The sequence below is a fragment of the Eriocheir sinensis genome, chromosome 32 (genome assembly GCF_024679095.1).
Source record: "Eriocheir sinensis breed Jianghai 21 chromosome 32, ASM2467909v1, whole genome shotgun sequence".
NCBI lineage: Eukaryota > Metazoa > Arthropoda > Malacostraca > Decapoda > Varunidae > Eriocheir > Eriocheir sinensis.
In genome coordinates this window covers 5777878-5799677 of record NC_066540.1, presented here as the reverse complement: position 1 = coordinate 5799677, position 21800 = coordinate 5777878, and the positions used below count along the sequence as shown (strand labels likewise).

General features: G+C 44.9%; 2 protein-coding genes across 5 annotated transcripts in view; both read left to right on the top strand.

The window, feature by feature from the left end:
* The first annotated feature begins 885 nt into the window (after nucleotides 1-885).
* Nucleotides 886-14455, top strand: LOC127006416 (uncharacterized). Its single transcript, XM_050876370.1, has 6 exons — nucleotides 886-969; nucleotides 6879-6952; nucleotides 7829-7956; nucleotides 9122-9274; nucleotides 12513-12649; nucleotides 14448-14455. The coding sequence occupies exons 3-6, from the start codon at nucleotides 7847-7849 to the stop codon at nucleotides 14453-14455; spliced, it is 408 nt and encodes a 135-aa protein (XP_050732327.1). The 5' UTR covers nucleotides 886-969; nucleotides 6879-6952; nucleotides 7829-7846.
* Nucleotides 14456-15682: 1227 nt separating this feature from the next.
* LOC127006084 (transmembrane protein 94-like) overlaps nucleotides 15683-21800 on the top strand; it is an 89682-nt gene continuing 83564 nt past the window's right edge. For all 4 annotated transcript variants that reach the window (XM_050875591.1, XM_050875593.1, XM_050875592.1 and 1 more), the window contains exons 1-2: nucleotides 15683-16000; nucleotides 18630-18827. In XM_050875591.1, the coding sequence (XP_050731548.1) occupies nucleotides 15686-16000; nucleotides 18630-18827 (513 nt within the window). In that variant the 5' untranslated portion in view covers nucleotides 15683-15685. The remainder of the gene's footprint in view (nucleotides 16001-18629; nucleotides 18828-21800) is intronic.

Below are 21800 nucleotides of genomic sequence, written 5' to 3'. Positions count from 1 at the left end.
AGAACATCCAACCGCACAGCATACGTATCCCATGACGAACGCACAGAGCACTTGTGCAGCCGCCACCAAGGTTTGCTTTGATAAGTGACCACCACCACTGACCACCAAGATGGCCATGCAGGCCCGCGCTGCCCCCGCACCCCCACTGATGACGTCAGCTGCAAAACCTCTATATAGCCACCTCTGGGGACTGCCGAAGCGGCAGTGCAGCCGCCGCAGCCGCAAAATAGCTCGCAGAGGGGTGGGGGAGCATATATAAACTACTCCAACCGAACTTTACGACCTGCTAACGGGGGGGGTCTTCGCCTCCTCGACCCCCCCTTCTAACCAGGAGGTAGCCCCCCTGGACCCCCCCCCCCCACATGTATATGCGACTTATTTCCTTGAGGAGGTATTTCTCGCAACATCGGCTGCATCACCGCCGCGGCCGCCACCAACGGAGGCTGCGCTTTCGTGAATATTATCCCCTATTTTCAACAATAAATAGTCTTTGAATTGGATTTTGAAAGCGTTTCCATGATTGTTAATTGAACGTTTGTAGAAAAGACATATGAAGAGCTAGTGATGTTTCATAAGGTAGGTAATGAAATACTGGCACGGTACTAAAACGAATTTTTACCCAATTCGTGCAAGAGGGAGCATTGTTCGCCCCCCCCCCCCCCCTAATTTATGTTATCGTGATCTTTTTTTGACAAACTCTTTCGTGCTTTCCAAATCCAATGATACAATCAGATGACACGAAAGTGGTGTTTCGTGGGACATATAGAGAAAGGTGACGAATGTCTTTTTTTTTTACATCAACGAATATATAGTAGCGAGGCACTGAAAATATTAATAAGGGGTGATATGATGCGCCAAACGGAGGTGCCGTTGTAAAGGCGTACAGCATCACAACACAACAAGACGTCAAGATCAAGCTGAAGCTGCTGCCGCTGCCCCGGGTGTATGTATGCAGGTGACAGGAAGCAGGTGAGCGGGAGTGTGACCTTGCCTGACCCTTTCTGACCTTACCTAACTCATCCTGACCTGGCCTGACCCTTCCTGACCTTGCGTGACGCTGCCTTCTCTGGTTCAGTCGTCCCCGAGGTTCTCTTTCTCTCGCTCGTTTCTCTTTCTTCTCTGTTCTGTATCTCTTGTTTTTCTTTTCTTTCCTCCTTTCTTTTCTTCTCTTCTTGTCCTTTTTTTCCTTGTGTTCTCTTTCGTTTCCTTTTTCTTTTCTGTTCTTTTGTTTCTTGTGTTGTTTTTCTGTTCTTGATAAAAGTGTAGTTTAGCTCCGCCACCTCAAAACACCATATAAAAGAGAGGGTCGGGAAGACTATATATGGCTTGGGTCAGGTCAGGTCAGGTCAGGGTGATGGAAGCTTATATTTAATTTGGTTAGGTATGCTTGTACAGTTACAAAAGAAAAAAAAAAGATAACTTGGGGACGGGAGGGGGGAGAAATAGTTGTCTTTTAACCCGGTAGCTGCGGGGATCATGTTTCTTAAAGGCCCCTCGGACTATATTTACGAAACCCTAGCCACCTCTGGCAAAGTTAATACTTACACCAATGATTTCCTTTTGGTCCCTGGATGCAGTGGTCACAAGTGACTTTCAGAAAGGAGAAAGAATCCAATTCAGGGACTACTTATTGTTGAAAATTGGGGATAATAATTCACGAAAGCGTCGCCTTCTCTGGCAGCGGCCATGGCGCTGTGTTGCGAGAAATACCTCCTCGCAGAAATAAGTCGCATATACTTGAGGGGGGGTCCAGGGTGGGCGGAGCCCCTCCTGGTTAAAAGGGGGGTCGAGGGGGGCAAAGCCCCCCGTTAGCTGTTATGTCGTAAAGTTTGGTTGGGATATTGCTCCCCCACCCTAAACCCTCTGCAAGCTATTTTGTGGCTGCATTGGCGGTACCATCGCCGCGGCCACCGCCAGAAGAGGCGACGCTTTCGTGAATTATTATCCCCTATCTACAACAATAAATGGTCCCTGAATTGGATTCTTTCTCCTTTCTGGAAGTCACTTGTGACAGCACTGCAATCAGGGACCAAAAGGAAATCAATGGTGTAAGTATTAACTTTGCCAGAGGTGGCTAGGATTTCGTAAATTTTCCCCGGCCCCTGTAAGTGAATTAATGAGAAAAAAATCATCACTCGCGCAAACCATTTCATAATATATATCAATGCATTTTTGATCAGTTTTTGCATCATCTATTTTGGGGGGTTTCTATCATGGCAAAAATTTGGCCCGTCGCTGGTACACGGTAAAGCCACAAATTTGGCCCGTCGCTGCTGCCGGGTTAACGATGATAATATGAAGAGGCACATGAGTAAAGGAGAGAAGAAAAAAATGAAGAGAAAGAAGAGAAGAAAGGAGGAGAGGAAATATAATTAACCTCTGCAGTGACTGAACCAGAGGAGGCAGGGTCAGGGAAAGTCAGGAAGGTGCACTGCCTCTACAATTAATTCTTCTATAATATGACCCAATGCACACCTAAGCGACCGTAACCTGTTGAGAGAAAGAGAAGAGAGAAAGGAAGTAAAAGAAACAGAAAATAGCAAACGAGAATAAATGACTGGAAAAGAAAGAGAAGAAAGGAAACGAAAGGAGAGAAAGAATGAGAAAACAAGAACTTAAATTACAGAGGAGAGAAGAGAGAAAGAGAAGAAAGGAAGGAAAGGAAGTAAAAGAAACAAAATAGCTGAGAATAAGTGACAGGAAAAGAAAGAAGAGAAAGAATGAGAACACAAGAAATTAAAAGACAGGAAAGAATGAGAACACAAAAAATTAAAAGACAGAGGAAAGAAAAAGGGAAGAAAAGAAAGGAGGAAAGAAGGATGCCACAAGAAATTAAAAGACAGAGGAAAGAAAAAGAGAAGAAAAGTAAGGAGGAAAAAATGAGAACACAAGAAATTAAAAGATAAGAAAGAAAAAAAAAAGAAGAGAAAGGAGGAAAGAATGAGAACACAAGAAATTAAAAGACAGAGAAAAGAAAGGAGGAAAGAAGGAGAACAAGAAACTAAAAGACAGAGGAAAGAAAAAAAGAGAGAAAGAAAGGAGAGAAAAAAAGCCCAACATATTTTTGCTCTCAATCAATAATGTGAAGAAAAAAAAGGGAAAGAAAGAGAACACAAGAAAATAGAAGACAGCGGAAAGAAGAAGAGAAAGAAGGAAAGGAGGAGAGAAAGAGAAGAGAAAAAAAGAACTTCACATATTTTTGCTCTCAATCAATAATGTGAAGAAAAAAAAGGGAAAGAAAGAGAACACAGGAAATTAAAAGACAGAAGAAAAAAGAAGAGAAAGAAGGAAAGGAGGAGAGAAAAAAAGAACTTCTCATATTTTTGCTCTTAATAATGTGAAAGAAAATAAAAGGGAAAGAAAGACAACACAGGAAAAATAAAAGACATAGGAAAGAAAAAGAGAAGAAAAGAGGAGGAAAAAAAGAGCATAACATATTTGCTCTCAATTCATAATGCGAAAAAAAAAAAGAGAACACAGAAAAAAAGAGGAAAGGAAAAGAGAGAGAAAGAAAAGAGGAAAGAAGGAGAAGAGAAAAAAAGAGCCTAACATATTTTTTGCTCTCAATCTGCAATGTGAAGGCGTGTGTGGTAATTTGAGATGGCGGAACTGAACTGCACATTTACCTTATTCTTCTCTTTTCTGTTTTTATTTTATTTTATTTCCTCCTTTCTCTTCTTCACTTCTTTCTTTTCTTGCCTTTTCCTTCTTTTTTTGACCATGCAAGCATTATCGGGACTTAGGTTAGGTTAGTCCCCCGCGGAAAAGCTGTAGAGAAAACAAGCGTAGAGAGAGGTATTGGGGCTTAGGTTAGGTTAGGTTAGGTTAGTCCCCCGCGGAAAAACTGTAGAGAAAACAAGCGATGAGAAATAGAGAGAAAAGAGAGAAAAGTATTGGGGCTTAGGTTAGGTTAGGTTAGGTAAGTTCCCTGCAGAAAAGCTGTAGAGAAAGCGAGGGATGAGAAATAGAGAGGGAAGAGAGAGAGGTATTGGGGCTTAGGTTAGGTAAGGTTAGGCTATTCCCCCATGGAAAAGCTGTAGAGAAAGTGAGGGATCAGAAATAGAGAGAGAAGAGAGAGAGGTATTGGGGCTTAGGTTAGGTTAGTCCCCCACGGAAAAGCTGTAGAGAAGGGATCAGAAATAGAGAGAGAAGAGAGAGAGGTATTGGGGCTTAGGTTAGGTTAGGTTAGTCCCCCACGGAAAAGCTGTAGAGAAGGGATCAGAAATAGAGAGGGAAGAGAGAGAGGTATTGGGGCTTAGGTTAGGTTAGGTTAGGTTAGTCCCCCACGGAAAAGCTGTAGAGAAGGGATCAGAAATAGAGAGAGAAGAGAGAGAGGTATTGGGGCTTAGGTTAGGTTAGGTTAGGTTATTCCCCCATGGAAAAGCTGTAGAGAAAGTGAGGGATCAGAAATAGAGAGAGAAGAGAGAGAGGTATTGGGGCTTAGGTTAGGTTAGGTTAGGTAAGTTCCCTGCAGAAAAGCTGTAGCGAAAGTGAGGGATGAGAAATAGAGAGAGAAGAGAGAGAGGTATTGGGGCTTAGGTTAGGTTAGGTTAGGTTAGTCCCCCACGGAAAAGCTGTAGAGAAAGAGAGGGATCAGAAATAGAGAGAGAAGAGAGAGAGGTATTGGGGCTTAGGTTAGGTTAGTCCCCCACGGAAATGCTGTAGAGAAAGTGAGGGATGAGAAATAGAGAGAGAAGAGAGAGAGGTATTGGGGCTTAGGCTAGGTTAGGTTAGGTTAGTCCCCTGCAGAAAAGTTGTAGAGAAAACAAGTGATGATAAATAGAGAGAAAAGAGAGAGGGGTAATGGGGCTTAGGTTAGATTAGGTTATGTAAGTTCCCTGCAGAAAAGCTGTAGAGAAAGTGAGGGATGAGAAATAGAGTGGGAAGAGAGAGAGGTATTGGGGCTTAGGTTAGGTTAGTCCCCCACAGAAAAGCTGTAGAGAAAGCAAGGGATGAGAAATAGAGAGGGAAGAGAGAGAGGTATTGGGGCTTAGGTTAGGTTAAGTTAGGTAAGTTCCCTGCAGAAAAGCTGTAGAGAAAGCGAGGGATCAGAAATAGAGAGAGAAGAGAGAGAGGTATTGGGGCTTAGGCTAGGTTAGGTTAGGTTAGTCCCCCATGGAAAAGCTGTAGAGAAAGAGAGGGATCAGAAATAGAGAGAGAAGAGAGAGAGGTATTGGGGCTTAGGTTAGGTTAGGTTAGTCCCCCACGGAAAAGCTGTAGAGAAAGAAAGGGATCAGAAATAGAGAGGGAAAAGAGAGAGGTATTGGGGCTTAGGTTAGGTTAAGTTAGGTAAGTTCCCTGCAGAAAAGCTGTAGAGAAAGCGAGGGATGAGAAATAGAGAGAGAAGAGAGAGAGGTATTGGGGCTTAGGTTAGGTTAGGTTAGGTTTGTCCCCCACGGAAAAGTTGTAGAGAAAGAGAGGGATGAGAAATAGAGAGAGAAGAGAGAGGTATTGGGGCTTAGGTTAGGTACGCACCCCGCGGAAAAGCTGTAGAGAAAGCGAGAGATGAGAAATAGAGAGAGGTATTGGGGCTTAGGCTAGGTTAGGTTAGGTTAGTCCCCTGCGGAAAAGTTGTAGAGAAAACAAGCGATGATAAATAGAGAGAAAAGAGAGAGGGGTATTGGGGCTTAGGTTAGATTAGGTTATGTAAGTTCCCTGCAGAAAAGCTGTAGAGAAAGAGAGGGATCAGAAAGAGAGAGAGAGGTATTGTGGCTTAGGTTAGGTTAGGTTAGTCCTCTGCGGAAAAGCTGTAGAGAAAGAGAGGGATCAGAAATAGGGAGAGAGGTATTGTGGCTTAGGTTAGGTTAGGTTAGTCCTCTGCAGAAAAGCTGTAGAGAAAGCAAGGGATGAGAAATAGAAAGAGAGGAGAGAGAGAGGTAAGTGAAGGTACGAGGGGAGGAGACGGAGGGAAACAGGAGAGAAAGGAGAAGAGAGGGAGAGGAAAAGAAGGGGAAGGGGGGGAAGAGAAGTTAAGAAGAGGGGGTAACATTTTTCCTCTCTCAGATCTTTTTTTTTTTTTTTTTTTGCTCATCGTTTGAGTGACTCGGGACCACTTCCACGGGTCGCCACGATGGGTTAGTGAGCCTCCAGACCAGTACCAAAGACTTCAAAGATTCCTCATGTAGTGTATCGTATTCATGTTTAACCCGTCCGCTGCGATTGGCACGGATTTGGCCTTCACTGGTAGCCTGGTAACATGCACTCCCAGGACTTTCTCTGCCTCTGTGGTGAATAGTGGAGTGTTTCTCATGTGGTATTGGTGTGCTGGATTTGGCCTTCGCTGGTAGCCTGGTAACATACACTCCCAGGTCTTTCTCTGCCTCTGTGGTGGATAGTGGAATGTTTCCCATGTGGTATTGATATGCTGGATTTTGCTTTCACTGGTAGCCTGGTAACATTACTCCCAGGTCTTTCTCTGCCTCTGTGGTAGATAGTGAAGTGTTTCCTCTGTGGTATTGGTATGCTGGATTTCCCCTCCCAAGGTGCAAGACTTTACATTTTTCTTCATTGAATTGTAGCAGCCACTTTTTGCTCCGCTCCTGTAGCTTGGTGATGGCTTCTTGCAGGTAATCCACAGTCAAGGGGTTAAGTTAATCATTCTGAGGAAACCATACGGAAAGTCTCCCCTTTTGTGTATCTGGTGTTGCGTCGAAAACCTCACCCTTATGGAGTGTAGAAGATTAAGTTCGGACAATTAACCCGGTAGCAGCGACGGGCTAAATTTGTGGCTTTATCGTGTATCAGCGACAGGCCAAATTTTTCCCATGATATAAACCCCCCAAAATAGATGACCCATAAACTGATCACAAATGCATTGATATACTATGTTATGAAATGGTTTGTGTGAGTGATGATTTTTTCTCATTTTTCTTGCTTAGAGGGACCATTAAGAAACATGATCCCCGCAGCTACCGGGTTGACGTTAGCTCTCGGTAGTGTTTCTGCGGGACCAGTAAGTTCATCTCCATCATTTTTTTTATTTTACAACTAAAGGAAACAGTGCGAGGGCAAAAACAAACAAACAAACAAAAAAAGCCTCCAGTGCTACTCCTGTAAAGAAAACGGAATGAGGGGCCGGAAAGAGAGGGTCGGGTCAAGTCAGGTCAGGTTAGGCTTTGTTAATGGAAGCTTAAGTTTAATTTGGTTAGGTTCGATTGTCCACTTATAAAAAAAAATAATAATAATGACTTCCACTGTGGATAATGACACAGATGAACAATGAATGAATGAATGGAGAGGAGGAGGAGGAGGAAAGGAAGAGAAAGGAAATTAGAGAGGAAATACTTGTCAGCTAAAGTTTAAAGACTGGAAAAGAGGAGGAGAAGGAAGAAGAGGAGATGATATAGGATAGGAGAGGAGGGAGGAAGAAAAAGAAAGGAAAGGAAAGGAAATGGAAGAGGAGGAGGAGATAGTACAGAATAGGAGAGAGAAGAAGAGGAAGAAAAGGGAAGGAAAGGAAATGGAAGAGGAGCAGGAGATGGTACAGAATGGGAGAGAGAGAAGAGGAGGAGGAAGAAAATGGAAGGAAAGGAAAGGAAGAACAGGAGGAGATAGTATAGAATAGGAGAGAAAGGAAGGAAAGAAAATGGAAGAGGAGAGGAGGAGGAAAAAAATAAAAGGAAAGGAGAAGAAGAGGAGGAGGAGATAGTACAGAATAGAAGAGAGGAGGAAGGAAAGAAAATGGAAGAGAGGAGGAGGAAAAAAATAAAAGGAAAGAAGAAGAGGAGGAGGAGATAGTACAGAATAGAAGAGAGGAGGAAGGAAAGAAAATGGAAGAGAAAAAAAGTTAAGACATAGATAAGATTATGACGAAGACGTACAATTTCAGCCGCTGCTCTTCTGAGGCATGGCGGCGGCAGGTGGCGGTGGCGGCCTGACGACACGGGAGGCTCTCGGACGGCTACATGATGACATCGCGGCGGCTCTCGAACATCACCACAAGGAGGAGGCACTAAGGTGGGTCAGAGAGAGAGAGAGAGAGAGGGAGAGAGAGAGAGAGAGAATGTTGGGTCCTTACAATTTTTACTTAAGTTGATGGCACAGAAGAAGGGTCAGACTACCACCAGGGTCATTAACGTACCTGTGGAAATACTACTCAGATATCCCACGAAAGCCTTGATGGATATGCATACTTGGGGGCTGAAGTGCTTATGAATGCAGCCCTATGTATACTAATGTGCCGAAGCATCGGAGCATATATGGCCCTTAACCCGTCCGCTGCGATTGGCACGGATTTGGCCTTCACTGGTAGCCTGGTAACATACACTCCCATGTCTTTCTCTGCCTCTGTTGTGGATAGTGGAGTGTTTCCCATGTGGTGTTGGTGTGCTGGATTTGGCCTTCACTGGTAGCCTGGTAACATACACTCCCAGGTCTTTCTCTGCCTCTGTTGTGGATAGTGGAGTGTTTCCCATGTGGTGTTGGTATGCTGGATTTGGCCTTCACTGGTAGCCTGGTAACACACACTCCCTGGTCTTTCTCTGCCTCTGTGGTGGATAGTGGAGTGTTTCCCATGTGGTGTTGGTATGCTTGATTTGGCCTTCACTGGTAGCCTGGTAACACACACTCCCTGGTCTTTCTCTGCCTCTGTGGTGGATAGTGGAGTGTTTCCCATGTGGTATTGGTGTGCTTGATTTGGCCTTCACTGGTAGCCTGGTAACATACACTCCCAGGTCTTTCTCTGCCTCTGTGGTGGATAGTGGAGTGTTTCCCATGTGGTGTTGGTGTGCTGGATTTGGCCTTCACTGGTAGCCTGGTAACATACACTCCCAGGTCTTTCTCTGCCTCTGTGGTGGATAGTGGAGTGTTTCCCATGTGGTGTTGGTGTGCTTGATTTGGCCTTCACTGGTAGCCTGGTAACATACACTCCCAGGTCTTTCTCTGCCTCTGTGGTGGGTAGTGGAGTGTTTCCCATGTGGTATTGGTGTGCTGGATTTCCCCTCCCAAGGTGCAGGACTTTACATTTTTCTTCACTGAATTGTAGCAGCCACTTTTTGCTCCACTCCTGTAGCTTGGTGAGGTCTTCTGATAGGAAATCCACAGTCGAGGGGTTAAGAATGCAGCCCTATGCATACTAAGGTCCCAAAGCATTGGAGCACTTATGGACTCTTCATCTCCCCAGCAGGAAGCGTGGGTGTTGGGGTTCCCGGGGCGTGCTGTACGAGGCGCTGCACCACAACTGTCAACTCTCATTGTTCCACTGGTCCTCCGCCCTGGCCCTCCTCCTGGCTGCCGGTGCGCTGATGGCTGCCTACGCTTCTGCTAGTCATGACAGGTGAGGTGAGGGGGGTTTGGGGGTTTGGCAGGGGTTGGTACTAGTGGTTAGGGGTAAAGGTAAGGGGAGGGGTTGTGGTGTGGGAGAAACATGGAAACATGGATGGTATAGGAGGGGAAATAGGAGAGAGGGAGAAAGGAAATGGAAGAGCCAATTGGGTCCTTCACTGAGCTGGACCTGCCATCTGGTGGCCCTGCTGGAGTCTCTGCCAGAGCCAAGCGCTGCGGTGTGCTGGGGTCCAGCGAGGCTTAATTGACATTTTTCTGTACCAAACTAACAAAATATCAGAGTTGTAATGGTCACTATCATGTTTACACCAAAAAATCTGAGTGCTGTACATGTCGTTGTAATGAACATTGTTGGCAAAATAAGAGCATTCATCAATATATCCTACAACATTCCATCCCGTGGTTAATAGGAATGCATCAGTGCAGCCTCTTGGGTAAACATTTCCCTCATGCAAGAAAAGATAAGTCAAACAAGTCTGGCATGGTGTCATGCTCTTAAAATCTTATAAGAAGTGGTGGAAGGTAGTGTTGAAAATTTTGCCACTCAACATCCCTCTGGCTGGCACGCCACTGCCTCAACACGATGCATTCCTCAGTCCCTCCAATCAGAGCGCGGGAGGTTGTTTACACTGCTGCTAAACATATATCGTATGCCTCCGGCAGCAAGTATTATACTTATTTCATATTTCTAATTTAAATCATAACACATACATCTTTAGCATCTTATAATATTACATTCACTAAACGGAACTTTAAAGGATCAACATAGAGCATGTGACAATTGTTTGTGTGGGAAAAAATATATTTAAATTTCATATTCCTTGCATTTCCCCATTTCTTAAATACCACTAGGAAGTCAGGTGTCTCTATACTGCAGCTATGAGAAAAATATGTGATTTCTAAATAATAGCAAAAAACTAGTGAGAAAAATTATTTGGACGTACGCCTCATGCATATCTATTTTGGTAGTTCCACCAGGGCCACCAGATTATTATTATTATCAGAACTATGAGGGAGCCCCAAAGATGAGTCAAGATGACTATAACCCCAGACGTGATTGGGTCTCTAAGGAAGGCCCAGGATAGCTATGGAAATGAGATAGGGTGTTTTAGAAGAAAAGAATTAACCCTACTTTTGAATAAATTAGATGAACAGTAATTAACAACCTCTTCTGGAAGAGAGTTCCATAGTTTCATTAGGGCAGGGATAAATGATCTTGAAAACTGAGTAGTATTGCATCGTATATATGAAAAAGCTCTACTATTAACCCTTTCCTTGCGCCTGGTGTGAGTGTGACTATCCCCTCAGGCACAGTCAGGCAGCCCAATGGGGGGGGGGGGGGCCTCTTTTAACCTCTGTATCTCAAAAACTACTGTATTCATCACAGCTAAAAACCAAAAACACCATTGGAAAGAGGAGGTCCAGATCTATAGGAGTCGGTTATGTATGCATCTCTTGCGAACGTACATGCACGTTCAGGGAGTGTTGAATGTTAACACTTATGTCGGTGCGTGTGCGATGATCAGCCATATTGAGAGAACTGTGGACATCTTTCCTTGAGATTCTGGCAAGGGAGTATTGCCAACTGAAATATTTACAACTGTTTTGTCAAAGAATCAGTCAGGTGATAGGTGAAGCTATGCAAAAATGCCGCTATATTGGGCAAGAACATCCACCAGTTACACGTCCGTAGATTTGCCACGCTGGGTTGATATGATTTTCCACCAAATTGAGTGAAGAATCCACTCAATTGGCAATCCTGTGTTGTGAGAATTAGTGTTGGGACACTCTCATACATGGGAGATTTGAGTGCGGTCGGAGCTCGCAGCGAGCATTTAGCACCACCAGCAAATATGCCTAATGCTCGCTGCGAGCGTTAGGCAATGAAAGGGTTAAGGGATTCTGTGAACCTAGTAGCACGAACATGGTTAAAAGGTGGGGGAAGTTTACTATGAAGGGGATGGTCATTAGTACTAACAGTTTTATATAGAAATGTCAAACTTCCTACCAACCGGCGATGCTCTAATGTAATATTAAGATTGGGTAGTAGGAATCTAATATTATTGAAGGCCCTCTCCAAAAGATGAAGATGGGAATTGGCAGCTGAAAGCCATACAGGGGAGCAATATTCAAAGGAAGGGAGGATGAATGAGTAAAAACTCCGTAAAATAACTGAATCATCCTGATATATCTTTTTGCATTTACGAAGCAACGCTGTTTCTGGGGAAATTGATGCCACCAACTGCCGTATGTGTTTTTCAATAGTTAATTTAGAGTCAAAAGTAACACCAAGCAGTTTTAAGAAGTGCAATCACTAATAGGTGTACCATTAATAATAATAGGAAGATGAACTGGCTGGTGGGTCGTAGATCTACTAATAATTAGACTCTTGGGTTTTAGACGAGTTTGATTTCATCCCCCATTGATTGCACCAGGACATGATTTCATTAATGTCCTCTTGGAGAACCTCAGCTCAGCTCAGTGAAGGACCCAATAGAAAAGGGGGAAGGAAGGAAAGGAAAAGAAGAACAAGAAGGAAATTTGAGAGGAAGAACTGGTCAGGCAAAGGTTAAAAAATGGAGGAAAGGAGGAGGAGGAGGAGGAGGAGGAGGAGGAGGAAAATAGGAGAGAAGAAAGGAAAGAAAAGGAAAAGAAGAACAAGAAGGAAATTTGAGAGGAAGAACTGGTCAGGCAAAGGTTAAAAATGGAGGAAAGGAGGAGGAGGAGGAGGAGGAGGAGGAGGAAAATAGGAGAGAAGAAAGGAAAGAAAAGGAAAAGAAGAACAAGAAGGAAATTTGAGAGGAAGAACTGGTCAGGCAAAGGTTAAAAAATGGAGGAAAGGAAGAGGAGGAGGAGGAGGAGGAGGAGGAGGAGGAGGAAAATAGAAAAGGGGGAAGGAAGGAAAGGAAAAGAAGAACAAGAAGGAAATTTGAGAGGAAGAACTGGTCAGGCAAAGGTTAAAAAATGGAGGAGATGAGGAGGAGGAGGAGGAGGAAAATAGGAGAGAAGAAAGGAAAGAAAAGGGAAAAGAAGAACAAGAAGGAAAGTTGAGATGAAAAATTAGTTAGGTAAAGTTTAATGACAAAAAAAAAGAGGAGGAGAAGAAGAAGAAGAAGGAGGAGGATGAGAAGGAGAAGAAGAAGGAGAAATCAAAACACATTCAACCTGCATACCTAACCACTCTACCCTGTCTCCCTCCCCCCCCCATTAACCCCCCACCCCCCTTACAGGTTCCAGTGGGTGCCAGTGGAGGTGGTGGTGCTGGTGGTGGCGGTGGGGGCTAACGTCTACCTGGGCTGGTGGGACACGGCCCTCCGACACCAGGAGTTGCCGCACCTCACCCAGCGCACCCTCTCCAAGCTCAGGGGTAAGCCGTTCGCCCTTGGTCTGATCGCGCGCTGGACTCTTGATTGTTATTATGTGTATAGAAGGCTTGAGAGAGAGAGAGAGAGAGAGAGAGAGAGAGAGAGAGAGAGAGAGAGAGAGAGAGAGAGAGAGAGAGAGAGAGAGAGAGAGAGAGAGAGAGAGAGAGAGAGAGAATAAAAGAATGTAAGGAGTCTGCAAGAGGCCGGTTAGAGAGAGAGAGAGAGAGAGAGAGAGAGAGAGAGAGAGAGAGAGAGAGAGAGAGAGAGAGAAAATAAGACCTTAAGGAGTCTGCAAGAGGCCGGTGAGAGAGAGAGAGAGAGAGAGAGAGAGAGAGAGAGAGAGAGAGAGAGAGAGAGAGGATAAAAGAAAGGAAGGAGGTAAGAGGAGTTAGAGAGAGAGAGAGAGAGAGAGAGAGAGAGAGAGAGAGAGAGAGAGAGAGAGAGGGGGGGGTGCGGTTCTTCTTAAGTGAGGTCAGAAATAGGCTAGCTGTAGTTGGAGTGAAGCTTGTAGTAGTTGTAGTATTTTTTTTCTTTTTTTTACAACAAGGGAAACAGCTCAAATGTGTCTAATAGTAGTAGTAGTAGTAGTAGTAGTAGTAGTAGTAGTAGTAGTAGCAGCTTCCGTCTCTCACATCAACTCTTTCCAAAGGTCGAAAAGAAAGTCAGTTAAGTTCTAATGAGTTCTTTTTCAGGTTCATGGTATGGAAGGAAGGTCAAATTACCACCAGGGTCACAAAAACTACCCCTAGAAATGCCCAAAACTCCTATGAAAGCCTTGCCAAATGTGTCTAAACCAAAATGTTTAAATATATGGTTCAAGTTACAAAAGGAGTGTCACACCACCACCAGGGTCATAAAACTACCCCTGGAAATGCCCAAAACTCTATGAAAGCCTCGTCAGATGTGTGTCATCATCATCATCATAATTTCATTGACGCCTGCTCCTAGGAGCCCCCACCAGGGGATGGCCACGGCAGAAGAGTTTCCAACTTTCTCTATCCAGACACTCCCTCCTTGCCTGCTCAGAGTTTCTCAAAGATCTTTCCCCCCCTCTCCCTAACATACTCTTGCACCCTATCTCTTCATTTCACTGGAGGTCGTCCTCTAGCATTCCCTCCCTCTATCTCACTCACACACACCCTTCTGGTCATCTTACTCTCCTCCATTCGCTCCATGTGGCCAAACCACTTTAAAGTCTGTCGCTTCACTTCTTCTAACACTCCACACTTCTTCCCTTCACCCCTGTGACACATTCCAAAACGCTTGTTCACATTTTCATTATTCATTCCATCCATTCCACTCACACCACAAGCACTCCTCAAATAACTCATTTCCATTGCCTGCACTCTAGACCTCTGACTTTCATTCCAGGCCCACATTTCACTTGCATATGTGAGGGTTGGTACTATTACTGTATTTCTCAAATCCCTCTTTACCTCCATGCTCACACTTCTGCCATTCATGATTCGTCCCAAAGACCCTACCACCCTTCTTCCTTGCAATGCCCTTTCTCTTATCTCTCCCTCCGTACCACCATGCTTACACATAACTGATCCAAGGTACTTAACCCCTTCACTTTGGTGACGCCGACGTCGGCGTCCGACGGCATCACCGTTAGTCCTCTTCTAAACCTCTTAATCCTTTTCCATTTCCTCTTAATCCTCTTTTAAATGTCTTAAGAGGAAATGGAAGAGGATTAAGAAGAATTTAGAGGAGGATTGAGAGGTTTAGAAAAGGATTAATCCTCTTCCATTTTCTCTTGACCCTTTCCATACTGTGACGCCGATGTCTGCATCACAGATGGATAGAGTTAAACTCATTGACCTCCTCCATTCCTTCACCATTCAAAATTATTTTGCATTCTTTTTCACATTCAATTCCCACTCTATATGGGCATATAAAATCTACAACCTCACTTCTACTTTACTCACAAATCATCACTTTACTTTTGTTGACATTTACTTTCAGCTTTCTCCTATTACAGACACTATCAAAAACACTGACCAAATTTTGTAGGTCACTTTCATTTTCTGCAATGAGCACCGTGTCATCAGCATCGAATTCAATACCCACTTCCTTCCCTCAGCGAACATTCTTCTCCAGCATCCCCAACTTTGCCCTTCATATCTCTAATACCACCATCCATGTGTGTGTCTAATACCAAAATGTTTAAATAAATGGCTCATGGCACAAAAGGAGGGTCACACCACCACCAGGGTCATAAAACTACCACCAGGGTCACAAAACTATCCCTGGAAATGCCCCCCAAACTCCTACGAAAGTCTTATTAAAAAAAAATATGTGTGTGATACTGAAATGTAGGGTCAAACTACCACCAGGGTCACAAAACTATCCCTGGAAATACTACCAAACTCCTATGAAAGTCTTGCCAAATAATTATGTGTGTGATACCGAACAGTTATAGAAGGGTCAAACTACCACCAGGGCCATAACTAACCCTGTAAATACCGAAATCTCCTATGAAAGTCTTGCCAAATAATATGTGTGTGATACTGAAATGTTATAGAAGAAGGGTCAGACTACCACCAGGGTCATAAAACTAACCCTGTAAATACCATAATCTCCTATGAAAGTCTTGCCAAATAATATGTGTGTGATACCGAAATGTTATAGAAGAAGGGTCAAACTACCACCAGGGTCATAAAACTACCCCTGGAAACACCCTAATCTCCTATGAAAGTCTCGTCAAATAATAATATGTGTGTGATACCGAACAGTTATAGAAGAAGGGTCAAACTACCACTAGGGTCATAAAGCTATCCCTGGAAATACTGCCAAACTCCTATGAAAGTCTTGCCAAATAATTATGTGTGTGATACCAAACAGTTATAGAAGGGTCAAACTACCACCAGGGCCATAACTAACCCTGTAAATACCGAAATCTCCTACGAAAGTCTTGCCAAATAATATGTGTGTGATAGAAGAAGGGTCAAACTACCACCAGGGTCACAAAACTACCCCTGGAAATACCCCAAAATGCCTACGAAAGCCTTGTCAAATATGTGTACGATTCCAAAATGTTTGAAAATATGGCGCTAACACCTTTTGCACACCCTCAGGACACCACTACCGGCAGCAGCAACTCCACCCCAGAGCTGCAGATGGGCGAGGTCTTCTCCCCACCGCTTGAGGGCATCGGGGAAGGGTTCAGCTCCCCCAAGGCCCGCACCCCTCTCAGGGCCACCCCACACCTGCTGCTGGAGACGCCCTACATCTCCAACCTGCGAATCCTGCTGGCCGAGGCGCTCAACAGGCCCGTGACAGTGTTCAACAGGCAGCGGCACACCATCTTTGCCGTGGCGATGGAGGGGCTGGCGCTCCCCCTTGCTGTGGTGGGTTGTGGCGGGATGGGATGGAGGGTGTGTGTATGTGTGTAAGGGGTTGATAGGGTGTTGGGGTGGTTTGTGTAAGGCCAGGGTGTGTGTGTGTGTGTGTGTGCGTGTGATTGTCTGTAGGGGGTTGATAGGGTGATGGGGTGGTTTGTGTAAGGCCAGTGTGTGTGTGTGTGTGTGTGTGTGTGTGTGTGTGTGTGTGTGATTGTCTGTAGGGGGTTGATAGGGTGTTGGGGTGGTTTGTGTAAGGCCAGGGTGTGTGTGTGTGTGTGTGTGTGTGTGTGTGTGTGTGTGTGATTGTCTGTAGGGGGTTGATAGGGTGATGGGGTGGTTTGTGTAAGGCCAGTGTGTGTGTGTGTATTTACCTTGTTGTATTTACCTAGTTGTAGTTTTACAGGGCCTGGGCTTACGCTCGTGTGGTCCCGTCTCCATATCTGTATTTGTCCAGCTTTTCCTTAAAGTTGTGCACATTCTTTGCCGATATTACATCCTCACTTAGTCTGTTCCAAACCTCTATGTTTCTTTGTGGGAAGCTATATGTCTCTCAAGTGTGTGTGTGTGTGTGTGTGTGTGTGTGTGTGTGTGTGTGTACAGTTTGGGACTCGCACTGTGGGAGGCAGCTACCAACACCTACCACTTATGTTTTCATCCCAGTTGCTTTCCTCCATCAGCGCACCCAGACCCCATAACAACAGGATATACTACTTGTGGGGGCGGGTCACCTCCAAGTCACACACACACACACACACACACACACACACACACACACACAGTCTTATTTCCGAGAACATAACTTTAAAATCCGTAGCCCTCTCTTAACCCGTCTGCTGTGATTGGCATGGATTTGGCCTTCACTGGTAGCCTGGTAACATATAGTCCCAGGTCTCTCTCTGCCTCTGTGGTGGATAGTGGAGTGTTTCCCATGTGTTATTGGTGTGCTGGATTTGGCCTTCACTGGTAGCCTGGTAACATATAGTCCCAGGTCTTTCTCTGCCTCTGTGGTGGATAGTGGAGGATAGTGGAGTGTCTCCCATGTGGGGTTTTAAATGAGAGGATGAAGAAAATAACTGAGAAAAGTGTAGGCGATCAACAAGGGTTTTTTAGGATAGGGAGGGGTTGTGTAGACCAAATATTTGCACTCAAAATGTTAGTTGAAAAATACATAGAAAAGGATAGGAAGCTGTTTGCTGCATTCATGAACCTGGAGAAGGCAAATGACAGGGTTGACAGGAAGGGGTTGTGGGATGTTCTAAGGATATATGGTGTGGGAGGGTGTTTGCTGGAGGGAATCCGATCCTTCTATAAGGATGTGAGTGCCTCTGTATGTGTGAATGGTGAGTTGAGTGAGTTTTGGTGCTGATGTGAGTGTGAGACCGGGGTGTGTGATGTCACCATGGCTTTTTAATGTGTACATGGATGGTTGTATGAGAGAAATGAAAGCCAGAGTGGGGGAGCTTGGTCCAAGGCTGAAAATGAGAGGTACGGAGGAGTCATTGGTTGCGAGCTTGTTTGCAGATGATACAGTATTGCTGGCAGATAATGAGGGGATGCTGCAGAGGATAATGGATGAGTTTGACAGGGTGTGTAAGAGGAGCAAGCTGAGAGTGAATGCTGGAAAGAGTAAGGTTTTGGTATTTGAGAGGGCGAGAGAACAGGTCATTGATTTTGCAAAGCCGTACAGAGTTAGAGCAGAGGGCACGATGCAGTGTAGGATAAGGTCAGGGGGAAGAGAATGGAGGAGGTGACTGAGTTTAGATATTTAGGGACTTTTATGTAAGCATGGAAGTATGGAAGGTGAGGTGAGGGAAAGAGCAGTGAAGGGCAGACAAGTCATCATCATCTTCATCAGTTCACTTAATGTCCGTTCTTACTTCCTGAGTGGTTGGACGGAAGGGCAGACAGGTGGTGGGTGCATTGGAGAGAGTTACGAAAGGAAGAAGTGTGAGCATAGAGGCAAAGAGGGGAGTAAGGAACAGTATTATCCTGCCAACTCTATCATATGCATCAGAGACGTGGTCATGCAATCGAGAATACGTGCAATGGAAATGAGTTATATAAGAGGTGCATGTGGTGTGTGGTGTGTCAGGATGGGATGGAGAAAGTAATGAAAGCGCGTATGAGCGGTTTGGTGTGGGTGCGACTGTGAAAGGAGTGGAGTGCGGAGTGGTGGAGTGGATGGAGTGTGGTGCATTGAGATGGTTTGGACACATGATGAAAATGGGGAGAGTGAATTCATGAAGAGAGTGTATGAGGGAAGGATTGAGGGAGGTGGTGTCAGGGGAAGACCACCTGTGAAGAGGATCAATAGGGTGAGTGAGTATTGGAGCGAGAGAGTTGGAAGTAGCAGGAGTGAGTGTGCTGAGAGGGAGTGCCAGAACAGGGAGAGATGGAGACACTTCTGCCGTGGCCAACCCCTGGATATATTTCCCATGTGGTATTGGTATGCTGGATTTTCCCTCCCAAGGTGCAGGACTTTACATTTTTCTTCACTGAATTATAGCAGCCACTTTTTGTTCCACTCCTGTAGCTTGTTGACGTCTTCTTGCAGGAAATCCACAGTCAAGTGGTTAACGAATGACAATCTCAGTGTGTTCTTACAGTGTTGCTAAGTGTTGTGTTGCTGTTTCAGGCCCTGGCGCTTGTGATCAACGGGCTGCGGCTTTACCATGGGGGCTGGGGGGGTGACTGGGGGGAGGGGCTGCTCGTGGGGGCGGTGGGTGTGGCCCTGCCCCTCGTCCCCCTCACCCTGCCCCCCGCCTGGCTGGCACTCAACTGGCTGGGCACGGCACGCATCCTCGCTCTTTACCACCAGGCCGGCCATATGGAGGTGTGTGTGTGTGTGTGTGTGTGTGTGTGTGTGTGTGTGTAGTTATGCACCTCAAAAAATAATGTTAGTTTGTCTATTTTGTTTTCAGAAGGAAGGAAAGAAAGGGAAGGGAGGGAAAAGGAAAGGGAAGGAGTAGATGGGATGGGAGGAAGAAAGGGTAGGAAAGGAAGGGGTAGAGTAGATAAAGATGGGAGAAGGGAAAGGAAATTAAAGGTAAGGATGGGGTAGAGATGGGCAAGGTGAAAGGGAAGGGGGGGAAGGGTAGGGAAGGGTGTGTGTGTGTGTGTGTGTGTGTGTGTGTGTGTGTGTGTGTGTTTACCTAGTTGTGGTATACAGGAAGCAGCTACAGTGGAGGGGTCCCATTTTCAAGTCTTTAAATTCATGAATGGTTTTATCTTGAACCATGTCATTTTTGAGGTCATTCCTGGCATCAGTTTATTTTTTATTTTTTTATTTATTTATTTATTTATTTAGTCATGGCACAGGCAATTTTTATAGTTTATTTATTTATTTTATTTATTTATTTATTTATTTATTTATTTAGTCATGGCGCAGGCAATTTTTATAGTTTATTTATTTTATTTATTTATTTATTTATTTATTTATTTATTTAGTCATGGCGCAGGGAATTTTTATAGTGGCGCCATTTATCTACGAGTAAGGCTGTGTTTCCTGATGCCACTCACGCACCTTGATTATCTTGCTAGTTTTAATTATCAGTGACCTCTTCTATCATCAGCGCCCCATACAAGCAGGTCATCCCTATTGATCACTTCCATTTCCGTCATCGCCATCTCTTCCGTCACCTCTTCTTCTCTCCTCCAGGGAAGACAAACACAATCAATTCAGTTTCTCTCTCTCTCTCTCTCTCTCTTTTTACAACAAAGGAGATGGCTCAAGGGCAACAAAAAGAGTGAAAAAAAAAAACTTCCAGAGGCTGAAAAGGAGATAAGTAGAGGTCTAATGAGGTTTTTCTGACATTCACGGCACAGAAGAATGATCAAACTACCACCAGGGTCATAAAACTACCCTTGGAAATGCCCACAACTCTTACGAAAGTACCTAAAACTACCCCTGGAAATTCCCACAACTTCTACGAAAGTACCACCAGGGTCCTAAAACTACCCTTGGAAATGCCCACAGCTCCTACAAAAGTATCACCAGGGTCCTAAAACTATCCCTGGAAATGTCCACAACTCCTACGAAAGTACCACCAGGGTCCTAAAACTACCCCTGGAAATGCCCACAGCTCCTATGAAAGTACCACCAGGGTCCTAAAACTATCCCTGGAAATGCCCACAACTCCTATGAAAGTACCATCAGGGTCATAAAACTACCCTAGGAAATGCCCACAGCTCCTATGAAAGTTCCACCAGGGTCATAAAACTACCCTAGGAAATGCCCACAACTCCAGCAAAAGTACCATCAGGGTCATAAAACTACCCCAGGAAATGCCCACAGCTCCTATGAAAGTACCACCAGGGTCCTAAAACTATCCCTGGAAATGCCCACAACTCCTATGAAAGTACCATCAGGGTCATAAAACTACCCTAGGAAATGCCCACAACTCCAGCAAAAGTACCATCAAATGCCCACAACAGTACCACCAGGGTCCTAAAACTATCCCTGGAAATGCCCACAACTCCTATGAAAGTACCACCAGGGTCCTAAAACTATCCCTGGAAATGCCCACAACTCCTACGAAAGTACCACCAGGGTCCTAAAACTACCCCTGGAAATGCCCACAGCTCCTACAAAAGTATCACCAGGGTCCTAAAACTATCCCTGGAAATGCCCACAACTCCTACGAAAGTACCACCAGGGTCCTAAAACTATCCCTGGAAATGCCCACAACTCCTATGAAAGTACCACCAGGGTCATAAAACTACCCCTGGAAATGCCCACAACTCCTATGAAAGTACCACCAGGGTCATAAAACTACCCTAGGAAATGCCTACAACTCCAATGAAAGTACCACCAGGGTCATAAAACTACCCTAGGAAATGCCTACAACTCCAATGAAAGTACCACCAGGGTCATAAAACTACCCTAGGAAATGCCTACAACTCCAATGAAAGTACCACCAGGGTCATAAAACTACCCTAGGAAATGCCTACAACTCCAATGAAAGTACCATCAGGGTCATAAAACTACCCCAGGAAATGCCCACAGCTCCTACGAAAGTACCACCAGGGTCATAAAACTACCCCTGGAAATGCCCACAACTCCTACGAAAGTACCACCAGGGTCATAAAACTACCCCTGGAAATGCCCACAACTCCAACGAAAGTACCACCAGGGTCATAAAACTACCCCAGGAAATGCCCACAGCTCCTACGAAAGTACCACCAGGGTCATAAAACTACCCCTGGAAATGCCCACAGCTCCTACGAAAGTACCACCAGGGTCATAAAACTACCCCTGGAAATGCCCACAACTCCAACGAAAGTACCACCAGGGTCACAAAACTACCCACAACTCCTACGAAAGCCTTGTCAAATGTGTGTGCCTTGGCGCTGTAAGGCTTGAGAATACCGGGCCTGGATTGTTTCTTTTTCCTAATATTTTTCATTCTGTGAGGAGGTTACCGCAGTCCAGCCTTGGTCAAATCACTGGCACTACCATCATCGCGTCCTCATCCAAGTAGTGAAGCCTGTTTGTATTTGGAGAGGGTTGAGCTAGTCTTGTATGCTTTGTATTTTATCATGGTTTACTTTATTGAGTTATCTATGGGCGGTAATATGAGACACTTCCGCTCCTCACATCAGCTATTTCTAAAGGTCAAAGAATGGGTCAGTCGGGTTCTAATGAGTGTTTCTTCAGGCTCACGGTTCAGAGGAAGGGTCAAACTTCCACCAGGATCATAAAACTACTCCTGGAAATGCCCACAACTCCTATGAAAGCCTTATCAAATATGTGTTCTTGGGGGGTCAGTCGGGTTCTAATGAGTGTTTCTTCAGGTTCACGGTTCAG

What these genes read in the sequence shown, in the direction of transcription:
- LOC127006416 (XM_050876370.1), top strand. Translation starts at nt 7,847, where the DNA reads ATGGCGGCGGCAGGTGGCGGTGGCGGCCTGACGACACGGGAGGCTCTC. An exon ending in CACAAGGAGGAGGCACTAAG is followed by an intron (nt 7,957 to 9,121) that starts GTGGGTCAGAGA and finishes TCATCTCCCCAG; the next exon opens with CAGGAAGCGTGGGTGTTGGG. An exon ending in GCTTCTGCTAGTCATGACAG is followed by an intron (nt 9,275 to 12,512) that starts GTGAGGTGAGGG and finishes CCCCCCTTACAG; the next exon opens with GTTCCAGTGGGTGCCAGTGG.